The sequence below is a fragment of the Miniopterus schreibersii genome (genome assembly GCF_964146895.1).
Source record: "Miniopterus schreibersii genome assembly, chromosome: 12".
Classification (NCBI taxonomy): Eukaryota; Metazoa; Chordata; class Mammalia; order Chiroptera; family Miniopteridae; genus Miniopterus; species Miniopterus schreibersii.
Window position 1 is genome coordinate 35,466,131 of NC_138112.1, and position 21,290 is coordinate 35,487,420.

Sequence of the window (21,290 nt, forward strand, 5' to 3'; positions counted from 1 at the left end):
AACAACAAGGTAGCTGAGTAGTTGCAACAGAGATCATACGGCCCAAAGCCTAAAATATTTACTGTATAGACTTTTGCAGAATAAGTTTACCAACCCCTGACTTATATGACTAATGTTATATAACATTTCGTTTATGTACCATATTGCCTTTCTAAAATATGAAAAATTGTAAATTCAGAAACAAATCTGGCCCTAAGGGTTTTAGATAAGATATTATGAACCTATAGTAGGTGGAATATAGACTTTGGATCCAGGTAGCCCTTGGTACAAATATGAGTTCTACCACTTGGTAGTTGTAGTAACTTGGGCAGGTCTCTGGGCTTCCATTTTCTCTTCTATGAAATAGGGATTCTTATCCCATTTAATCCTCAGAATTTCACAGGGTTATCAGGAGAATGAAATGAAGTAATATATATAAAACTAGGAAAATTTCTGACACATAGTAAATACTCAATAGAGTAGCTGTTATTATTTTGAAATCTAGTTCCTGGTCCTTGGTGTGTGTTCACTAAGTGGCAGTTCCCTTGGTGGAGAACCTGGGACTAGACCCCAGATGATCTGATTTCTTGTCCCTTGCCTTTTTCATTGTACTCACAACATCATAATAACATTTCACATCTTTTTAAAAAAATATATATATATATTTTTTTTATTATTGACAGTATTACAGATGTCCCCCATTTTTGCCCTCTTTTACCCCACCCCGCCGCTACACCCCCCCCCCCCCCCAGCCTTCACCACACTATTGTCTGTGTCCATGGGCTATGCATATAAGTATATAAGTTCTTTGGTTTATCTTTTCTCATCCCTGCCTCTCCCCAAGATATGTCACAGTCTGTCATGTTCATTACATTCCACAGATCAGTGAGATCATGTAATATTTGTCTTTCTCTGACTGGCTTATTTCACCAAGCATAATAGTTTCCAGGTCCATCTATGTTGTCTCAAAGGGTAAGAGATCCTTTTTTACAGCTGCATAGTATTCCACTGTGTGAATGTACTACAGTTTTTTTATCCATCTACACATTTCGCATCTTTTATAGCACTTCTCTTTGAAAACTTTTCTAAAACCATTATCTCATTTAATAATCATAACAACTTTGGTAGGCAAGATCAGCACTAATTTTCCCATTTGTCGAATAAGGAAAACAAGGCTGAGAGAAATTAATGGCTTACCCAGACTTAAGCACTAGTTTTGGACTGAGCCAAAGAGAGAATTTAGATTGTCCAACTCCTAGCCTTTGTTCTTGAACCTGATCTCATTGCCTTTCAATGGTCAGATGAAACAAACTACAGTGCACTGTCAGGTATGTGTTTTTCTCTCCTATGTTGGGCTAGGGTGATGGTGGCTCTGGGTGGAGCATGGGTAAGTCTTTTTACTTTTAAGACAATAATTGAAAATGTTTTCTCCCATAAGGGATCACAGGATGGTATCCTATTATTTTACCAGAAGATGGGGCCATGCCTCATGGCTTAGAGCTCATGCAGAAGATTGTGGGTGGTCTGGAGCTTTCCATTTCTTTTACCCATCCTGGAGACAGAGAACGGGTGTTAGAAGCTGCTGAACTGTTGGGCTGGAGCTTTGAGAATAACCTGAAGGATGTTGTCAAGATGGATGAAGAGGAGCCAGCCACTGTCACCATCTCCACACCAAGGCTTTGGCTGCCCATCCATTGCATGCTGCTTGCTGGCCAGAACCACATGCATAAGAACACATATTGCTACCTCCGCTACAAGCTGTATGATCATGAATGCTTTTGGACCTCTCTCAAGAAACCTAAGGAATCTACAAACCAAAAGCAGGTCCTAGTTACTTTTAAGGCATCCAAAAGAGCAGAAGTCTCTAGGGGCCCGTCACTGCTTTGGTATTTCAGGGAGGAGAGATTAGAGATCCAAGTGTGGCGGGCCTTTGGCAATGACAGTGTGGAGAGGCCCCACCATACAGACAGTTGGATTGGCTCAGCCTATGTGGACCTGGCCAGACTTGGGGAGAGGACAGCAAGGACACTAACTGTCAGTGGTAAGTTAAGAACCAGACTCAGCTCTTGTGGTTTGAGCACCTGCTCTGTGACAAGTACTGTGTGAGACAGCCTCTCAGACATTGTTTTATTTGATCTTCCCAGCAATCCAGTGAGAGAGATCAGACCCATTTTATAATCATGAAAATGGAGGCTCAGAGAGCTTGGGTCACTGCCCAGAATCATAGGCTAGGAAGTGTTCTTTCCATTGTTATATGCTGAAAGATTAATAGTAATTTAGTAACGCTTCTCATAACTAAAGAGACTTCAAAAAGAAAAAGGTTTGTTGGCTGCTTTAAAAAGAGCATTACCTAGTGACAGTATAATCATGGAATCACCACAGCTCTAAGAACTGGCTGTGAACTTAGTAGCTTTAGAATATATCCAAATGCATCAGGTTTTTGCACCTGTTGTAGTGCCTACAACATTGTAAGCACTCAGGTAATATGTGTAAAGTAATGTGTGAATTTAGGGGACTACCTGTAACCACATGTATAAGAGCCTATATGATAATCTAGAATCCTAGTTTTTTAAATACACTGAAAAGCATACCTCCTAATGAAACTAGGATATCCTTTCTCTCTGGTCAGCATATCTTGAAATCATAAAGAAAATCAACATAGTGCCGGCTGGCATGGCTCAGCAGTTGAGCATCAACCTAAGATCCAGGAGATCGCAGTTCGATGCCCGGTCAGGGCACATGCCCGGGTTTCGGGCTCGACCCCCAGTAAGGGGTGTGCAGGAGGCAGCCGATGAATGACTCTATCATCATTGATGTTTCTATCTCTCTCTCTCCCCCTCTCACTTCCTCTCTTTGAAATCAGTAAAGACATATTTTTAAAGAAAGGAAAATCAACATAGTAATAAATTAGTTCACAAGGCTGAAAGGAAAAAGTTAACATTTTGCAAGTGGCATTATGTGCTGAGTACTTTTCTTTCAAATATTCGTTCAATACATGATACATGTACTTGGCCCTGGAATCTCAAAGATGAGTAGGAAATAATACTGACCTCAAAGAGTTTATTGTCTAATGGGAGAATAGAGTAGTAAGTAAACAATTACAATGAAGCAGGTTTTCTCAGTGGTGCTGTGGGAGCACAGGGATGCAGTATCTCTTTAGTTCAAGGACAACATCAGGAAAGAGACCCATGTTTCAAAGGATTTAGGAATAAGCCAAGAAAAGCGGGAAAGAAGGGTATTTTAAAAGGGAACAGCGTGTGTGAAGACACAGAGGCATGAAGCAGTTTGATACATTTTAGGCACTATAAGTAATTTTGGTACTGCTGGGTCATAGGATACACAGGGTAGGAAAGGATGGGAGATGAAGCTAGAGAGGAGAAGAGTACTGTGTTGAAGGACTCTTCTAAGCAGAAGAGTTTGGAGAGCTATGGAAAACTATATGGGTTCTGAATACAAGAGTGACAGAGCTTTGCATTCTAGAAAAGTAAGTCTAGCAACTATAGTGCAGAATCAATGGAGATGGCCAGACTAGATTTTTTTACAGACATGGTATTTATCCATCCTAACATATCTGTAAGGTTGTTATTTCCCTGCCTAAAAATAGAAAAAGATAGGAAAGGTTCCATCCTTTTTTTTTTTTTTAATATATCTTTATTGATTTTAGAGAGGGGAAGGGAGAGGGAGGGAGAGAGAGAGATAGAAACATCAACGATGAGTCATTGATCGGCTGCCTCCTGCTCGCCCCCAACTGGGGATCAAGCCTGCAACCTGGGCATGTGCCCTGACCGGGAATCTAACCGCAATCTCCTGGATCCTAGGTCGATGCTCAACTGCTGAGCCACACTGGCCAGGCCCATCTTGAGGAGAGGGAGGGAGAGGGAGAGAGCAAAATTAACATCGATGTGAGAGCACCTGGGCATGTGCCCTGACTGGGAATCAAGCTAGCAACCTTTCAGTGCACAGGACTACACCCAACCAACTGAGCCACACCAGCCAGGGCAGGAAAAGTTCCATTTTATGCTATCTGTGATCCAGTTAACTGTATTTTCCTGAATTGAAATGAGTCTAATGAAGCAAACTTTGAGATCCTGAAAAAACTATTAGTGCCTTAGGCTTTATAAATAAAATCTCATTGAATATCCAGCAAGCCAATAAAGCTCCAATCCCTGAGTTTAAATCTGCGCTATTGAATAAGTCATCCTTGCCCGGCCAGGCGTGGCTCAGCAGTTGAGCATCAACCTAGGATCCAGTGGATCGGGGTTCGATTCCCTGTCAGGGCACATGCCCAGGTTGCGGGCTAGGCAGCCGATCAATGACTCTCTCATCATTGATGTTTCTCTCTCTCTCTCCCCCTCCTTTCCTCTCTCTGAAATCAATAAAGATGTTTAAAAAAAAAAAAAAGTCATCGTTGCAGGTTACTTAACCCCTCTGAGATTCTGGCACAAGAAAAACATTCAACAAATGCTAATTTCTTACTTTCTTGCCTCCTCTGCCACCACCTCCTACTTCCCTTCCAAATGGTCTCCAGGTCTACTGCCAGAACATATTTAGTTGGTGAAACAGGCTAAACTGAGTATCAGGGCAGCTTACTCATGAGGAGAAGCCCTAAGAATAGGAGTCAGTGGGACATGTGGAAAAGAAGAAAGGCCACTCCTGATTTCATAAAAATTTTGGAAGTTATCGAAGCCTAGTTGCCCCTCAGCACACGAATCCCTTCCACAGTAGCTCTGCCTGGTAGTCATTTGGCTTTGGCTTCAAATCTAAACTCTCACTACTTTCCATTCTTGGAGACAGTGTGTGACAAGGGCCAGGAGGGAGTGTTGAGGAGGGTGTAAAAATTTTCACAATGTATACTGATTTCACAGGTTTTTTTGCAAATTGGTATGTTGGGGCCTTGTAGGCCTACAAAAGGAAAGAGGACCATAAGCACCCTCAGTGAGCATCTCCATAGTGAGAGAGTGTTCTTGGTTCCTGCTTGCTTAAGTTTGTTCTCGTTTATTCTTTTGCAGGTGTGTATCCTCTATTTGGACGAAATGCTTCCAACCTCTCAGGAGCTGCCTTGCGAGTTCATGTGGTTCTTTCCCCTTTCTCCCCACACCCTGGGCCTACTCATGAGCTGGACTCCATGGACTGCAGCAGCCACAGTGAGTCTGAGCAACACCCCAGAAGGAACGATGAGATCCAACTCTCTCTACCACCTAGCCACCAGAAGCCTCCTGCCTGCACCCAGGTTCCCTGCAACAGCACCACAGCTGAAGCCTGCCCAGCCCAGGAGGGCCCTGCTGAGTTGGATGGAACTTTTGCAGTCAGTATCCTCGTAGAAAGAGCAATGCACTTGAGCTTAAAAGGTATGCTCTGCTCATTTATCCTGAAACATGTATCTGACTCCTTAGGCTGTGGTCATATCTTCACAGATCTTTTAAATCATGGCAGGATCTGCAAGAACTGTTAACTATCTTGATCAATAATTATTATATTTTTCAAGCCTAAAGGCTTAAGCAACATGAAAGCCTTTCTAAACATAAGATGACTTTGTCAGTTACCCTAATTTTGCATATCATAAATTTCCCAGTCCAGAAATATGAGTATCAGCTTTGATACTTCTCTTTTCCTTAGTCACCAGCAAATTATAAGGTCCATTAAATTGTTCTCTCTTAAATTTCTCTTAGATCTCTTCCTTCTTTTCCATTGCTACTAACTAAGGCCTTCACTGTACACCTAGGGCCAAGAGTTTTTAACACTGGATTCATAAAACCCCCAAGGGAGCCAAGTATAAAAATCAGGATTGGTGAACTTGGATAGGAAAATAATTACATCATACTTTTATTAACCTCTAACTCAGGGATTTTCAACTGGTGTGCTGCAAGAATTTTTTTTTTAATAAACAAAGATAATTTTTTAATTAAATTTATTGGGGTGGTGTTGGTTAATAGGATCATATAGGTTTCGAGTGTACATTTCTATGATACATGGACTGTATGTTGCATTGTGTGTCCACCACCCAAAGTCAAATCATCTTCCATCACCAAATATTTGTTTACCCCACCCATGCCTGCTACCTCCTTCCCAGACAGTATATTGTGTGTGTGTGTGACTTTGCCCAAGTTATTGTTTCTCTCTGTATTTTGAATTTTTCATGTGTAAATAGCTGAGATTAACAGGTCTGAGCTGTGTGATGGCTTTGAGAGCCAGAAATCATAGCCTTATGAGTCCAGAGGTTTCAATACACATCTTTTGGCTTGGCTCCTATCATCTCTCTGTTGACCCCTCTTAGTTTGTGCTGTGTTGAAACAGCAACAAAACTCATGCTCATACTAACTGTTGTTTATCTTTCATTTCTTTCCATACACACGACCAACAGACATCACTCCCAGCATTGTAAGCTTCTATAATGACATCTCCATATAATCATCCTCATAATCTTTCTATATTAGAGACCTTGAAACGTTTTATCTCAGGACAAAGTCTTCTCCAAGTACAGTCTTGCTTTGCAGTATTAGAGATACAGAGATGTATTATGAGTAACAAAATAGGGACAAAATTTTTACTTTTTTACTGTCCCACCAAAACAGCCTATTTTTGACAAGTTGATATAAAAAATGAATTTTTAAAATAGAAAAGTCAATAGATGAATGAGTTTAAAGAAAGTACATAAAAGCTTTGATGTTTGCAACAGTTATTTTGGTTTTTTGTTACTGTATCAAAATAAAATTTAGTATACAAAAATATGGTTCATATCCCATTTTCAGGGTAGTCCCCATATTACAAAAAGTGAAATATACTTATAACTTTTCAATTAGATAATGAGTTGCATTTTTAAGATATAACTTTGTGCCCTGTCTGGTATGGCTCATTTGGTTGGAGTGTCATCCCATACACGGAAAGGTCTCAGGTTCAACTCCCGGTCAGGGCACATACCTGAGTTGCAGGTTCAGTCCCCAGGTGGCACGCATATGGGAGGCAACCAATTAATGTTTCTCTCTCACATTAATGTATCTCTCTTTCCCTCCCTCCCTCCCTCTCCCTTCCTCTCTCTAAAATCAGAGAGCATGCCCTCGGGTAAGGATTGGGACAAAAAGATAGAACCTTGCAAGGTAATTTGACAGTTTATTGAGCATCTCCTGATGACAAGTTCTATTCTGATTTTTGTACATTAATTATCTCATTTAATCCTTACCACAAGTGGGGTTATGGTAGTATATACCCATTTTATAAGTGAGGAAATTAAAGCTCAAAAAGGTGATATAGCCCTGGCCAGTGCGCTCAGTGGTTAGAGCGCCAGCCCACACAGAGGAGTCAGGGGTTCAATTCCTGGTCAAGGGCAGGTGCCTGGGTTGCAGGTTTGATCCCCAGCCGGTGGGGGCCTGTGTGGGAGGCAACCAATCGATGTGTCTTTCTCATATCAATATTTCTCTTTCACTCTCTCTCCCTCTCTCCCTCCCTTCCATTCTCTCTAAAAATCTGTGGAAAAAATATCCTCAGGTGAGGATTAACAACAAAAAAGGTGTTGTAAGTTACATAGTTAATCAACTCTGCAAATCCAGTTAGCCTGGATCTGAAACCCATGTTCTTTCCTTTATAACATCCTGCCTCTCAGGTACAAGATATAGCTGGGTTTGCCAGTTAGTCCTGTCTACAATGTTTACTGGTCAGTTGAGCCCAGGGTGGGCATGTACCGCACGTCCAGTCCTGTACTTACATCGCAAGAATGTTAGTTCAGTTCAGCAAGCAGTAAATCTGTGCGGAAACAGTGCCAGGTACAGAGAGTGCAGAGCAAATGACATATCGTTTCTGTCTCCCAAGAGTCGATAGCCCAATTAAGGACATTAGTAAATACACAGGTAATGGATGATATATGAAGCAAAATGCTCTGTGAGCCAAAGGGTAATACAACTTAGTGTTTACAGAGTTTAGAAACAGAGAAATCAGATATGGCTAAGAAATCAAAATTTTTAGATTGAATAAGATTTCAGAAAGGTGTGAATGAAATTCCAAATCAATATTTCAGCTTGAACAAAGGTATTGAAGTAAGAAAGTGTATATTCTGGGTTTGCTTAGAGAGGACATGGAGGATCTGATAGCAATTTATTCTCTTTGACTGGAGCTCAAGGTCATGCAAGGGAGTGATAGGATCTCATGAAGAGATAATAAGAAAATTGCGGAGCAGTAGTAAAGGCTCGACTAAGACTAATTAGTGACTTTTTTCCAGCTTGGCTTCCTTTCCCTTCTACCATAACAAACAACAAATGATTCCCTGGGCCTTGGCTCGTTCACCTTTCTAAGCCTGGGTTCTTTTCTCTCTTCCCAGCTACAAAACTCTACCTACTCCACTGGTGTTCCTGCTCTTCTCCTCATTCACCAGCCCTCTGTTTTTTTTTAATTGATTTTAGAGAGGAAGGGAGAGAGAAAAAAATCGATTTGTTGTTCCACTTGGTTATGCATTCATTGGTTGATTTTTGTATGTGCTCTGACCAGGCATCAAACCCACAACCTTAGCATATTGGGATGATGCTCTAACCAACTGAGCTACCTGGCCAGGGCCTAGGCCCTCTTTTTCCTTTACTGTACTGTCAGACTCCGGCCTTAGGGTCTTTGGACTGATGTTCCTCTGCCTGGAGTATTTTTCACTTCCTGGCATGTCTTTACTGAAATCACTTTGTCTCAGTGAGGCCTGCCTTAGCCACATATCTAAAATTGCAGCCCCTCCTCAACATTTTTTATCCCTCTTTCCTGCTTTATTTTTATCTGCAGCCTTGAGTGGTATATTTTATTTATTTTCTGCCTTTCCTAGAAGAATGTAAGTCCTACAGAGATGGGGTTTTTTATTTGCTTTTTTAAAAATTTACTGCTCATGCACCTTTCTAAAAATCAATAAAAACATTTTTTCAATTTACTACTGAATTCCCAGTACCTCGAGCTGTAGCTGATGCATGATAAGTGGTAAATATTTGTTTAATGAAGAAATGGATGAATCCGAGGCCCTGCACAAGTGTTTCTTCTCCTTAGTACCTTCTCTGATTTCCTTTGTTACCTCTCCTGCAAGAAAGTTGCTTATGGGGAATTTAACAGAGGGTAAATCAAAAAAGATTTTTTATTAAGTTTCTACTGTGTCCAATACAGGATATAGGATCATGGCCTCTTAGAAAGTTTCTGTCACCTTTTCTCCATTCTTACTGCCCATCTTGCTTGTCCAGGCTTCAGAAACTTTTTGCTAATGCCCATTTTCTCTCATATTACCGAGCCTTTGACTATTCTGTTTCCTCTTCCTAGAATGTCTTTTCCTCTCTAACTAAGCAAATATGCTCTTCATCCTTCAAGAGTTGACTAAAGTGACTGCAACACTTGGAAGCCTGGCCACCTCTATTAGCAGAAAACCTCCCTCTGAGTTGTCAACACTTCCCCATACCACCCCCACACACTGTTCACATCCTTCATATCATTTACTGCTCTATACTGAAAATGTCCGTGTCTCTCCACTAGGCTATCTGTTCCTTGGGGACAAGGACTATTTCTGTATTCCAGCACCTTGATCTTCACGATGTAGCTAAGCAAACGTAATGTCCTCTTATTTGTGAATATGATACTTAACACCTCTCTCATTTCTGGCATGAGTTACAAAATGTAAGTCATTTGTTATTTGGCCTCTTTCTGTTTAGCCAGGTCAGAGTAAGCATCAGAGTGGACATCTGACTTTCAGAGGCCTCTCTTGTATCCTGATTCCCACCCGTGCAGTGATAAGCCCATGTAGTCCTTCCCCCCACAAACATTTATGTATCAGTCAGGCACTGTGCTGAACCCTGAGAATAGAGCCCTGCCTATGATCTCTCTGAAATGTGCCTTCTAAATTATGATATGATAGAAAGAGCTCTGGAATGGGAATCAGAAGATGGGGTTCTCGCCCTAGCTGAGCCATTAACTTGGTTACTTTGGGCAAAGCCATTTCCCTTTTCCTCAACTGTAAAATGTTATCATCGTATAAGATCATTGCTAAGATTGTCTTCAGAGTACAGCAGAACCTAGAAGTCATGCCTCTCAGAATTGCAGTTGGTCCTCTCTGCTGATCTCTCTCAGAACTTTCCTGAGCAGATGTTGCTGTTCTCTGCTGGTACACACTACAAGCAGACAAGGTAGTTCCTCTCCTCTAACCCTGGCAACCATCTGTAGACAAAGGGCAGTGGGAGTCTTCAGACCTTTAATAAGGGGCTTGGGCCTACTCTGCATTCAAGGAGCTCTCAGTCTAATAAGGGAAACACAGACACACAGATTATTATAGACTACTGTGGGAACTTCAAGTATAGAGACAGATTATCTTTCCCTAGCTGTGAAGATTTATGACATTTCATTGGAAGAAATCAGTTGAGAAGCTTGAAATCTAAGGAAATTTGTGGGGGTTGAGGTATGAAAGCTTTGTCAGGGAGAGTCTAGTTATAGGAAACAACTTACTCCAGACATTTTAAACAGTAAGGAGTTTAATATAGAATATTAAAGTACTTCAAGTCATTGGAAGAGCTAGAAGAGTGGGCTTTAGGCTAAGCTTAACCACTAGATCTTTTAAGTTCAGAATAGTATGCCAAAACTCATCATCACTGTTACCATAGAGCCCCTGGGCACCCAGGGACCAAACCCTGGAGCAAAAAATTCAGTGTCACCCTGGCTAGTAGAAAAAGCAGAAGGAAAAGGAAGATGTCTTCTGCCTCACATCTGCCTTCCAAATCTGTTGTAATGGCATCTAATTGTAAGAAGCCAATTTTTATCCATACTCTAGCTGCAAAAGAGTCTGGGAAATGTAGTTACCACCCTTTCAGTCTTTACAGTAAAGGAACACAATACAGTAAAAGTAGGTGGGGGGTGGATGCTGAGCGTGTCAGTCCACAAATACTGTTCAATTTCACTAAAATAAAACTTTTAGGAAGATAGCTCACTAGATAAAGGTACTATTGGTGCCATTCTAGACATTTTATATTTTTAATGATGGATACTGTATTATTGATTTCCATTAACTATTCTTTGCTTACTACCATTTTATTAGAATCTTTTTTCCTGCTCTTTCAAGAATATGCTTGTAAACTGGTTTTGCCATGTTGTAAGCCAGTGGTGGTTTGTTTTATTTTGTTCCCCACATAGTCCTTCTCTGTATCTTTAGTGACTTTCTATTCTAAAGCTTTTCGTCCTCCAGGTTCAGCCTTTCTCCAGATTCTGCTTTGTTGGAGACCCTTACACATGCCTCGGCTCCCTCCTGCCTCGCAGACACCACCAGATCTCACTTCTAAAGCTAGCATTCCTCCTCCTCCTTGTCAATTCTCTTTCCCAAGGCCTCCTTACAAAATCTCCACTCCCTTTTCCCTCCTTATCACCCATTTTCTTTCATTATTACTTATCCCTGTAAGACAGTCTAAAAATAATGCTATCTGGTCTGGTTGTGTGCTCTGAGGTTAGAAGTCACGAGATTAAATAACATGATACGTCAATTTTTTTACCAAGAGTTGGGGGGGAAATTGTTTTCAGTTTAAACAAATAGGGCTATATTATAGAAGATAATATAAAATCCTCATTAATTTTTAGATTAAATGCAAGCCTGCTAATAGAAGTCATGCTTATTAGTTGCTCTTTAAAGGCAGCAGAAACCCCAGCACTTTATAGATTTTAGTGTTTACTTTTCTCTGCATTATTGTTACTTGGGTGGAAAAGTTTGAAAAGAATTGGTCCACTCTAATGGAAATTCTTTTGGTTGAGGAAAATAACATCAAAACAAAGTTACAGATACTTCTGTTTCCCTAAAAGAAAGCTAAAGTTGGAGAAATCTAATTGGGGGTATAAAGCTCAGTGATTCTGCCTAGAGAGTTGAGAGGCTTCTGAGAGTAGATGGTGATAGAACCTGTATTTTAATGGCTACTTATTAAATGTTACCCTGCTGGTGAAGGAGAGTGAAATCAGCAGTTCCTGACCATGGCTTGTTCATCAGATTGCTTTCTGTCACAGGATAGCCTGAGGTCTTTGGAAGAGTAGTCACTGAAAGGAGCAACCCGATAGGAAAGGAGCAGGGTGGTGCCTCTGAGATTAACTTCACCTATAAAATGAAGTGCGAGTGTGGATTTGGAGAAACCTTGAACTAGACAGGTAGAAAGAAGACAAATTGCTTATCCCGGCTGGCGTGGCTCAGTGGTTGAGCATCGGCCTATGAACCAGGAGGTCATGGCTTAATTCCAGGTCAGGGCACATGCCTGGGTTGCGGGCTCTATCCCCAGTAAGGGGCATGCAGGAGGCAGCCGGCCCATCAGTCACTCTCTCTCATCATTGATCTTTCTATCTCTTTCTCCCTTCCTCCCTCTGAAATCAATAAAAACCTATTTTGGAAAAAAAGAAGACAAATTGTTTAGAATCCACATATAGAATTTGTACCTCTGGATCACATAAGTAATGCTTAAGGCATAATTATTTTCTTATTCTTTTCTCTTTTCTTCTCTTTCCTGCATCTGTAATCCTGAGATTCATAGCATTTTAAAGCTAAGAAGGAGCTTGTGGAATACATAGAGCCTATGTTATATAGAGTTGCTATTATTTCACATTGTCAAAAAGAACTTTGTACTATGATAGAAATGTTCTGTATCTTTACTGTCCAGTATGGTAGCCATTAGTAACATGTGGCTATTGAGCAGTTGAAACGTGGCTAGTGCGACTAAGGAATTGAATTTATTTTTCATTAATTTAAAGTTAAATAGCCACATGTGGCTAGTGGCTCAGTTAGACTAGTATCATTAGCCATTTTCATTTTGCATTGTTTTAAGAGAATAAATGACTGAGTCTCCCACGTTGGAAACCTGATCTTACAAAAATTAATACCAGCATAGTATTCAGTGTTTTACATTTGTTAACTCTGTAGTGGAGGCAATATGGTTGATGGCTGGGAGCTTGGACCTTAGAGCCTGAATGCTTGAGTTCTACTGTTTAATAAATGTGTGACCACTTAATAAATGTTTACTCTCTCTGTACCCGTTTTTTCATCTGTCTAATGAGAATAATAATAATACCTACTACTCACAGGGTTGTTGTAAAGATTAAAGGAGTTAGTACATATACATGTATAAGAGCAGTACCTGGCACATAGTAAGTGATATACTATAAGAGCTACCTACTATTTTTATTTATTTTTAACATCTTAGGAGGTGTAAGTATCATATGCCCTAATTGAGGAAGCTGTGGCCTAGATAGGCCTTGTTCAAGATCACACAGATTATATGTATGGCAGAGCTAATAATTGATCATCTGACTCTTAAGTCTAGGACTTTTTGCAGTTCTATCTTTTGCCTCTCAATCCAGTATTTTCCACCATCCCATGAAGTACTAGGAGGTGGGAGAAGTCATTTTTTGTCTGGGAATATTTATGAACTAAGTCTTGATAGGACAGTTTTAGTATCAGAAAGGGCACTGACAACATTTCAGATATAAGAAATAGCTTCAAGCAAAGACCCAAAGGTAGGGCTGGAATGGTCCCGCTTGTACCTGCATAATGGGACACTTCCAACACATTCATTCTGGTACCTAAAGTACAGTTACTCCACTCTGTTCTATTTCAGGGAGCCCCTTGACAGAGCGGAAAGTATCAATTCCCAGTTGCTGTGTATCCTTTGCAACAGCTGATGAGCCATCTCCTGTGTACACCCCAGTGGTTAAAAACACAGATTCCCCCATCTGGAATTTTCAACATCAATCAAGGTTTGTATTTTATGATGTTCCATTAACCTCTAGAATCTGGTTTTGTTCCAAGAGGCAGACTCAGAGGGAGGAATGTTACAGACACAATAATATTGAGTACACCTGGAAAATGTTTTCTTATCAAGCAATTATTTAATCCTGGTGCTTTTAAATTCACAGCTAGCAAAAGGTGAAGCGATTAAGAAGTACAAATTGGTAGTTATAAAGTAGTCAGGAGGATGTAAAGTATAGCATAGGGAATATAGTCAATAATATTGTAATAACTATGTATGGTGTCAGGTGGGTACTTGAAATATCAAGAGCGATCACTTTGTAAAGTCTGATTTTCTAATCACTATGCTATACACCTGAAACTAATATAAAATAATATTGAATGTAAACTTCAATTGAAAAATAAAATTTTAGAAAAGAAAAAGTGGGGGGGAAATTCACAGCTAGCAGTAGTTTAAAAGTTTTGTCATGGTGTTTTTTAACTCTGCTCAGTACAGCTCAAAAATTATTCAGTGAAGATCAGATTTATCTTTCATTCCCAGTGCCTAGAACAAAAGCAGGGCATTTAAGATGATTAAGATAAATTTTTAAATTACATAGAGTGGCATATGCTGCCCTCAGTTCCATATTCTTAGAAGATGAGAGCTAGAAGTTCAGGGAAGTCTTCTTAAATAAGACAAAAGGTAAGTATGTATATGTTATCTAGATAAAGAAGGCAGAGAGAGCTAATCTCAGAAGAGGCTGTGGATTGTACATCCTTGGGAAAGTTTTCTGGTGCAGTGGGAAAAGGCTGAGCTTTGGAACTAGTGAGACTTGGCCTCCAAGCCAATCTCTGTTATTTACTGACTTTGTGAATGAGTTACATAACATCTTTGAGCCACAGATTTCTCATCTGTAAAATGGGATAAATGGCAGGGTTATTGTGAGGTCCAAATTAGATGACATTTAGGAAAATTACCTCATGGTCCATATTAGGTACACAACAGATCTCCTGTGAAAGTCTCAAAAAATCAGAGGCTAAGTCCTGTCAGTCATGTTAACAGTTGTAGAGACTGTGGCTCAGGGAAGTTACATAATCTGTAGGTGGCAGAGGTAAGATTAGAAGAAAAAAATTAATAATGGTACTGTTTATCATTTCTTCACCACAAAATTGTTGCATCTGATCCTCCTAGCAGCCTGTAGGTAGATAATATTATCCCATTTAACAGATAAGAATACCAGAGCTCCAAGAAAACCAGGCTCAGGGTCACTCAGGTGACAGTAGTAGAACTGGACTTCAAAGGTAAGTATTTTGACCCCCAGCTAGAATTCAAAACTCTGACATGGCGTTTGTTTCACTTCAGCACAGTGCGTCTCTTTCAATTCCCTAGTCATATCTGGGGAAGAAAATTAAATCTCTTGATTTGTCTTGGTTCTCCATCTTGCCCACCTGGAGCTGTGGTACCTGGTTTGAAACTCTCCAAGTCTTTGTACTTTAAAACTGTGTAATTCATGTCATGTAAAATATATTAAAGATGCCAAGTGAATTTCACATCAACTTCTTTGTCTAGTATGAAAGTTGGGCACCTTCTTATTCTGGTGCCTTACCTCTGCACAGAGTGGCTTTGGAGTCAGGCAAAGTAGGGTTCAAATCCCAGCTCTGCCACTTGCAGTTTTTTGTGTCACCTTGAACAGATCACTTCACCTCTCTGAGCCCAGCTTCTTCGTCTATAAAATGGGAATAATAATGCCCATGTCCTAGGTTTTTGTGCAGATTACATGTATATAAAACACTTGGCGCTATGCCTGGCCCAAAGAAGGCACACAATAAATATTCTTTTTTCCCCTCCTTTCCCTTATCACCATTCCCCCACTCCCATGGTACAAGAACTATTCTTACCTGCTGCAGTGAAACTGTTCATTACATGTTGAGGGGCTCCCTTTCCACACTTGCTCCCTTGTCTTGAGAAACAGTTTGAGTGTGAGGGGGAAACTGTTGTATCAGGGGAGCCTGTTTTCAAGTCTTGGCAAGTTACTTCACCTCTCTGAGTTTCCATCTCCTCTTTTTAACTGTGAAAATAAAAATGTATCCTAGAAGATGACAATGAAGGTAAAATGAAAGTGTTAGGAAAGTGCATTGCAAACTATAAGATATTCTTCAAATCTAAGCTTTGTACTACAGAAGTATCCTACCGCAGTTCATTTATCGTGTTTGTTTTTCTTAATAGGCTATCAAAAGAGATTCTTTTGGACCCACAACAAACTCTGGTCTTCAAAGTTTGGCATAAAGGAGGTATGAACTCTATTCTATGAACTCTGGTTGTAAAAATGGGCTCATACACAATTGACAGTTTGCTAATCCTTTACTTTTTTTAACCAAATGAAACAGTGGCAATAGTGGTGCTAAGTACACACATATGTGTTAGAGGGAATCCCACAGAATGCCACTGGAATTTAAATCCTTAGAAAGCAGATAATTTTGTTTGATTATATGGGTAGTGCAGAAATCCCAGTACATTTGAGTCTTTCCAGTTGTATCTCAGCTATCGTAATGTACATCGTGCCATACACAAGTGATTTCTACCCCTTGTGGGTGATGTTGTACCTTCTGTTAACTCTGGCTTATTAACCAAGATCCTAGCATTTTCAGGCAGTAGAGTCTGACAGCTTGTCCTTCTTTGTTTTAAGAACTTTCCCAGGACAGGGGTGCTGACATCATGGTCCTTGAACCTAGTTTTACTCAGCTACCACTTATTAAGAGGCATAATACAACAGCATTAAGAGCACAGACTTTGAAGCCACACTCTTTAAATTTAAATACCAGTTCTGCCCCTTACAAAGTAATATTACCTTGGGTGAATGACTTGACTTTGTGCTTCAATTTCCTTTCTATAAAATAAGGATGATAATGGTACCTACCTCATAGGGTCTGGGGAGAATTAATGAATGCCTGATTCTTAGTAAACACTATTTCAGTTTTTATTAGCAAATGACAGTATGCTAAGAGCTTTACAAACATCTCTAATCCTGCAAGGTAAAAATATAGTTAGTTCAATTTTATAGATGTGAAAGCTGAGGCCCAAGGAAGTTTAGTGGCTTAACTAAGGTTATATACCTATTAATTGATGGAGCCAGGATTTGAACCCAGTTTTGACTGGCCATGTAGCCTTCACCATTTGTACTTTACCATGCCAGTAAGATTGGATGACTCAGAAAAATAAGGGGGTGAGGACATCCAACTATTTCCCAACTCCTATACTTAGAAAACTTTATCGCACTAAATCCCTCCTCTAAATCTAGTTGCTTTAAGATTTCTGCTAGGGCCTAGTTTTCAAACCTTCAGTTGTCTTGAGTCAGCCACAGCATCACAGTTTTTGTTTGCTAGTGGTAAGTTTTTAGATCTAACCCCAAAGCCTAATAAAGACCTGAAAGTAGTCAGGGTATACATAATGGAAATCGACTTACCTCTCTCTCCTCCTATGCTCCTGTTTGGAAGTGATGCTGTGAATCTGGTTTTGATTCCTCCCATGCCACTTCCTTGGATTCACTTAGTTCCCCACCCCTGCCCAACCTCATAAATGCAGCAGGAGCTGATCATAAATAGGTTTTCTCTGAATCAACACTAGGAATCCTGCTTCATTAAGTTAGTCTCCACACTCCAGTCTTGCTTTCTATTCTTCTTTCTAAAGTATTCCAGAGATTATAAAGCAGACCAGGGTTCACCTTAATTCAATACTTAATTTATCAAGAAAAAAGAATAAGCCTTTGATTTTATACAGACCTGGATTCAAATCTTGGCTCTGCTGTTTTCAACTGTGTGGCCTGAAATAGATCAGTTTACCTCTTTGAGCCTTTGTTTCCTTATTTATAAAATTAGGATAATGATACCTGCACTACAAGGTTTTTGTAAGAATTAGACATAATGTATATAAAGTTTATGGCACATTATTGGTGCTTAATAAATGGAGCTATTTTTATTTCTGCTATGTGTCAGGTACTGTGCTAGGGCTATTGGGTATAGAGAAGACTAAAATATATTCCCTACCTTCCAGGAGCCCTAGAGAGTCCTGTGGGACTCTGTTGTAAATGGAGATGAGGAAAGTGCCTAGACCAAACTGACCACTACCCTTCTAGCTCTGTCTCTCAGTGTCTGAGTTCCTACTCTGTGCCAGGCACTATGCTAAGTGCTAGGGACACAAAGGTAAAATAAGACAGATACAGCCTCTGTCCTCTTGGAGCTTACAGTCTAACAGTATAGAATGCTTAGGCAAATACAGGGCTCTCTGGAAGGGCACATCTGTCTTAGACTTAGGATATCAGAGAAGGCTTCCTAGAGCGTATACACCTCAGCTGAGAAAAGAAGGGGCAGGACATACTATAGTCAGAGGGAACAGCAAATCCAAAATCCTGGAGTAGAGAAAGAGTATGAGGGAAGTAGAATTACAAAGGTGGAGTGGTGGGTTGTCCTGCTAAATCTGATGTTAAATTTAACTCTTCAAAGCCATTGCTTTTCTCAGTGATTGACTTAGCCATATTTCTCAAGTATGTTTAGGATGTAGTGCTCTCATGTTAGGCAGAACCCTCAAAGTGGGGTTACCTAGACCTAACATTAGAATGTATCAAGAACGGGTTACATCTCTGAAACCAAATAAAGCACGACTGGTTTTCTTTGTAAAGTTACAACAAATCTTTGGCGCGCGGATTAATGGCTTTAGCCATCATTCTTCGTCCCCAGTAGGTAAGCATTATCTACTCTGGGGACCACAACCTCACACATTCCTAGAGTCTAAGACTGTTCAAGTTGTAGGGAATCTTAAACTGAGTTCAGTACTTCTCATTATATATCTGAGATTTGAGGTTCAGGAAGTTAGAGTAATGTGTTTTCAAGTCAAAGCCACAGTCAGATTTGCTGTTGTGACACACTGCTTCTTCATCCCAGTCTGTTGGCCAGTTCACTCACGCTCAGTGGATATTTATCAAGATCCTCATAATGTGGGAAGCTGTTATGCTAGGTATGGAAAGTGTGGAGAACATAGAGTGAGTAATACCTGCTCTCAGCTTTTAAGTAGGTCCCAGTGTAAAGAAGAGCAAGCTGTGTAAACAAATGTTAGCATGTGATGAGTTCCATGTCCCCAGCAGTGTGCACAAGGAACTGGGAAACTCATGGCCACTCCTCTTGAAAATGTGTATTCCTTGATTTATTTAGCAATTTGAAAACTGAGAATTGTGTCCATGTTTCATAGATTGAGCCTTTGATATTCACTGTAGAGGTGGAGCCTCTACAAAATAGGAACTTGCAGGGGGGCGGAGGCCTGTTTGTCCCCAGCTACTTTCATCTCAGAGATGAGGAACAAGAAACAATGAGTCTGAGAACAAAGGTCATTGCATGGTAGCTCTTGCAGCCAAGAAGAGGGTCTTCTCAGTCATTAAGGGCCCCTAGGAGCCAGAGCCCAAGCTCATTTTGTTTGCTGTACTGGTTTTCCAGGGGATTGTCTTTCTTTTGTCATTTGTGTCACTTTTGCATTTAATTAAATATGTTCTAGAAAATTTTGAAAATACAGATAAGCAGCCCTGGCTGGCTGGCTCGGTTGGTTAGAGCATTGTCGCATGCACCAAAAAGGTTGTGGGTTCAATTCCCGATCGGGGATCGTGCAGGAGGCAGCTGATCTATGTTTTTCACATCGATGTTTCTCTCTCTTCCTCTCTCTCTCTCTCCCCGCCCTTCTCTCTAAAAAGCAATAACCATATCCTCGGGTGAGGATATTTTTTAAAAAGAAAGAAAATACAGATAAGCATAAATGGGAAAATGCAAGTAAATCCCTCATAATTCCAAGGGTGATGGTCTTTCACATGCTTTCTTTCAAGACCCAGTTCCTTGAGGAAAATCACTGAGACATGATAACCTAGTGAAAAGAACAAGGGTTTCTTATGTTTAAAGGTGTTCTCCAGTTGTCTATATCAAGAAGACAAGTCTCAACCTTGCCAGCTTTTCCTTGCCATACAAAAAGGGAATTAATTCATAATAGTGAAAGCAGGCTGTGGTTGCCAGTCTCTCTCATCCTCATTATCTGTCTTTTGAGTTGATTTTGGAATCACTAAAGCTCCCAGTCCCCTGAATCAGTTCCTCGGTGTGCAGCGTCTCATTCAATGGCAGGACATGCCCAGCCACACTGCCCAGTGCTTCTCTTTTCCCCACAGATGAGGAGAGGGTGATTGGCTTTGCCTCGGTGGACCTGTCCCCACTTCTCTCTGGCTTCCAGTTTGTCTGTGGCTGGTACAACATCACAGACTTCAGTGGAGAGTGCCAGGGGCAGGTAAAAGTTGCTGTCTCCCCTTTGGAGAGTTTGATGCACTTCAAAGAAGAAAGGCAAGCAAGACGTGGGGTGGAGACCCCAGCATCGCTGGTATGTATCCTGGTTCACATCCTTAACCAGTAAGGGTTCTACTGCGCAAAACCTGCAAGAAGGTTCTTTACATATGTTTGGTACTTTCCAGCTTATAGAACAAATTATATATTTGTGTTTATAATAACCTTATGACCTTTTAGAGGTGTTAAAGATGTTCTGGAATTACATACTGATGATGAATGCACAACTCTGAATATACTAAGAACCACTGAACTGAACACTTTCAAAGGGTGAATTTTATAATACATAATTATATCTCAAATTTTAAATAAAATAAGATAAGTTGCAGTGTGGAATCTGAAATCATACTGGTTGAACTTTTTTAAAAGTCTTAACATTAGCCCTGGCCAGTTTGGCTCAGTAGTTAGAGCATCAGCCCACAGACTGAGGGGTCCCAGGTTTGATTCCTGGTCAGGGGCAAGTACCTGGGTTGCAAGTTCTCCGCACCTGGGTCACCCATGCAGGAGGCAACCAATTGATATGTCTCTCTCACATCGGCGTCTCTTTCTGTCTCCCTCCTTTCCCCTCCCTCCATTCTACTCTCTCTCTAAAAAAATGGGAAAAAATATCCCTCGGTGAGGATTAACCAAAAAAACAAACAAACAAGAAAACTTCTTAACAAAATCATTGATCTATCATAAAAAAAATTAAAAGTGAAAGACTAGGAAGGAGGGGAATTGATGATAGTAAGTATAGGAAACTCTTTCATGGAGTTTAACTATAAAGGAAAGGACGATTTTCCAAACTGTCCCAGATAGAGGAGCTCTATCAACATAAAGATTGTGGTTTATTCATCTCTCTATCATGTGTCTAGCCCAGAATCTGATAGAATGGGCATCAGCAGATACTGAATGAATTAACAAGAAAATGACAGTTAAATAGTCCCTATATAGTAAGGTCTTTTCTTCACATCAACATTGGTAGTCATCAGATAAGAAATATCACAACCAGATTATCCTCACATGTAAATGTAAAATGTCTAGCCAGGAGTTCACAAACTAGCTGGAGGAACAAGATCATATAGATAAAGCAACTAAAAAGTGATCTGATAATATAGCCTGTAAAATGGGCATAATAGTACCTACCTCATAAGATTATTGTGAAGTTTAAATGAGAAAATGCATATAAATTGCTTAGTACAGTGCTCAAAACATAGAAAACAGTAAATTATATTTATACACATAATAAATTTTACAAATTTATTTACATTACCTTGTTCCA

The 21,290-nt window shown here is 40.2% G+C and overlaps 1 protein-coding gene across 1 annotated transcript in view; it reads left to right on the forward strand.

Annotated features, from left to right (window-relative positions):
- C2CD3 (C2 domain containing 3 centriole elongation regulator) overlaps nucleotides 1-21,290 on the forward strand; it is a 113,262-nt gene that overhangs the window by 60,052 nt on the left and 31,920 nt on the right. The window contains exons 23-27 of the mRNA XM_081153329.1: nucleotides 1,418-2,020; nucleotides 4,989-5,327; nucleotides 13,554-13,692; nucleotides 15,891-15,955; nucleotides 19,861-20,066. Of these exons, the coding sequence (XP_081009455.1) occupies nucleotides 1,418-2,020; nucleotides 4,989-5,327; nucleotides 13,554-13,692; nucleotides 15,891-15,955; nucleotides 19,861-20,066 (1,352 nt within the window). The remainder of the gene's footprint in view (nucleotides 1-1,417; nucleotides 2,021-4,988; nucleotides 5,328-13,553; nucleotides 13,693-15,890; nucleotides 15,956-19,860; nucleotides 20,067-21,290) is intronic.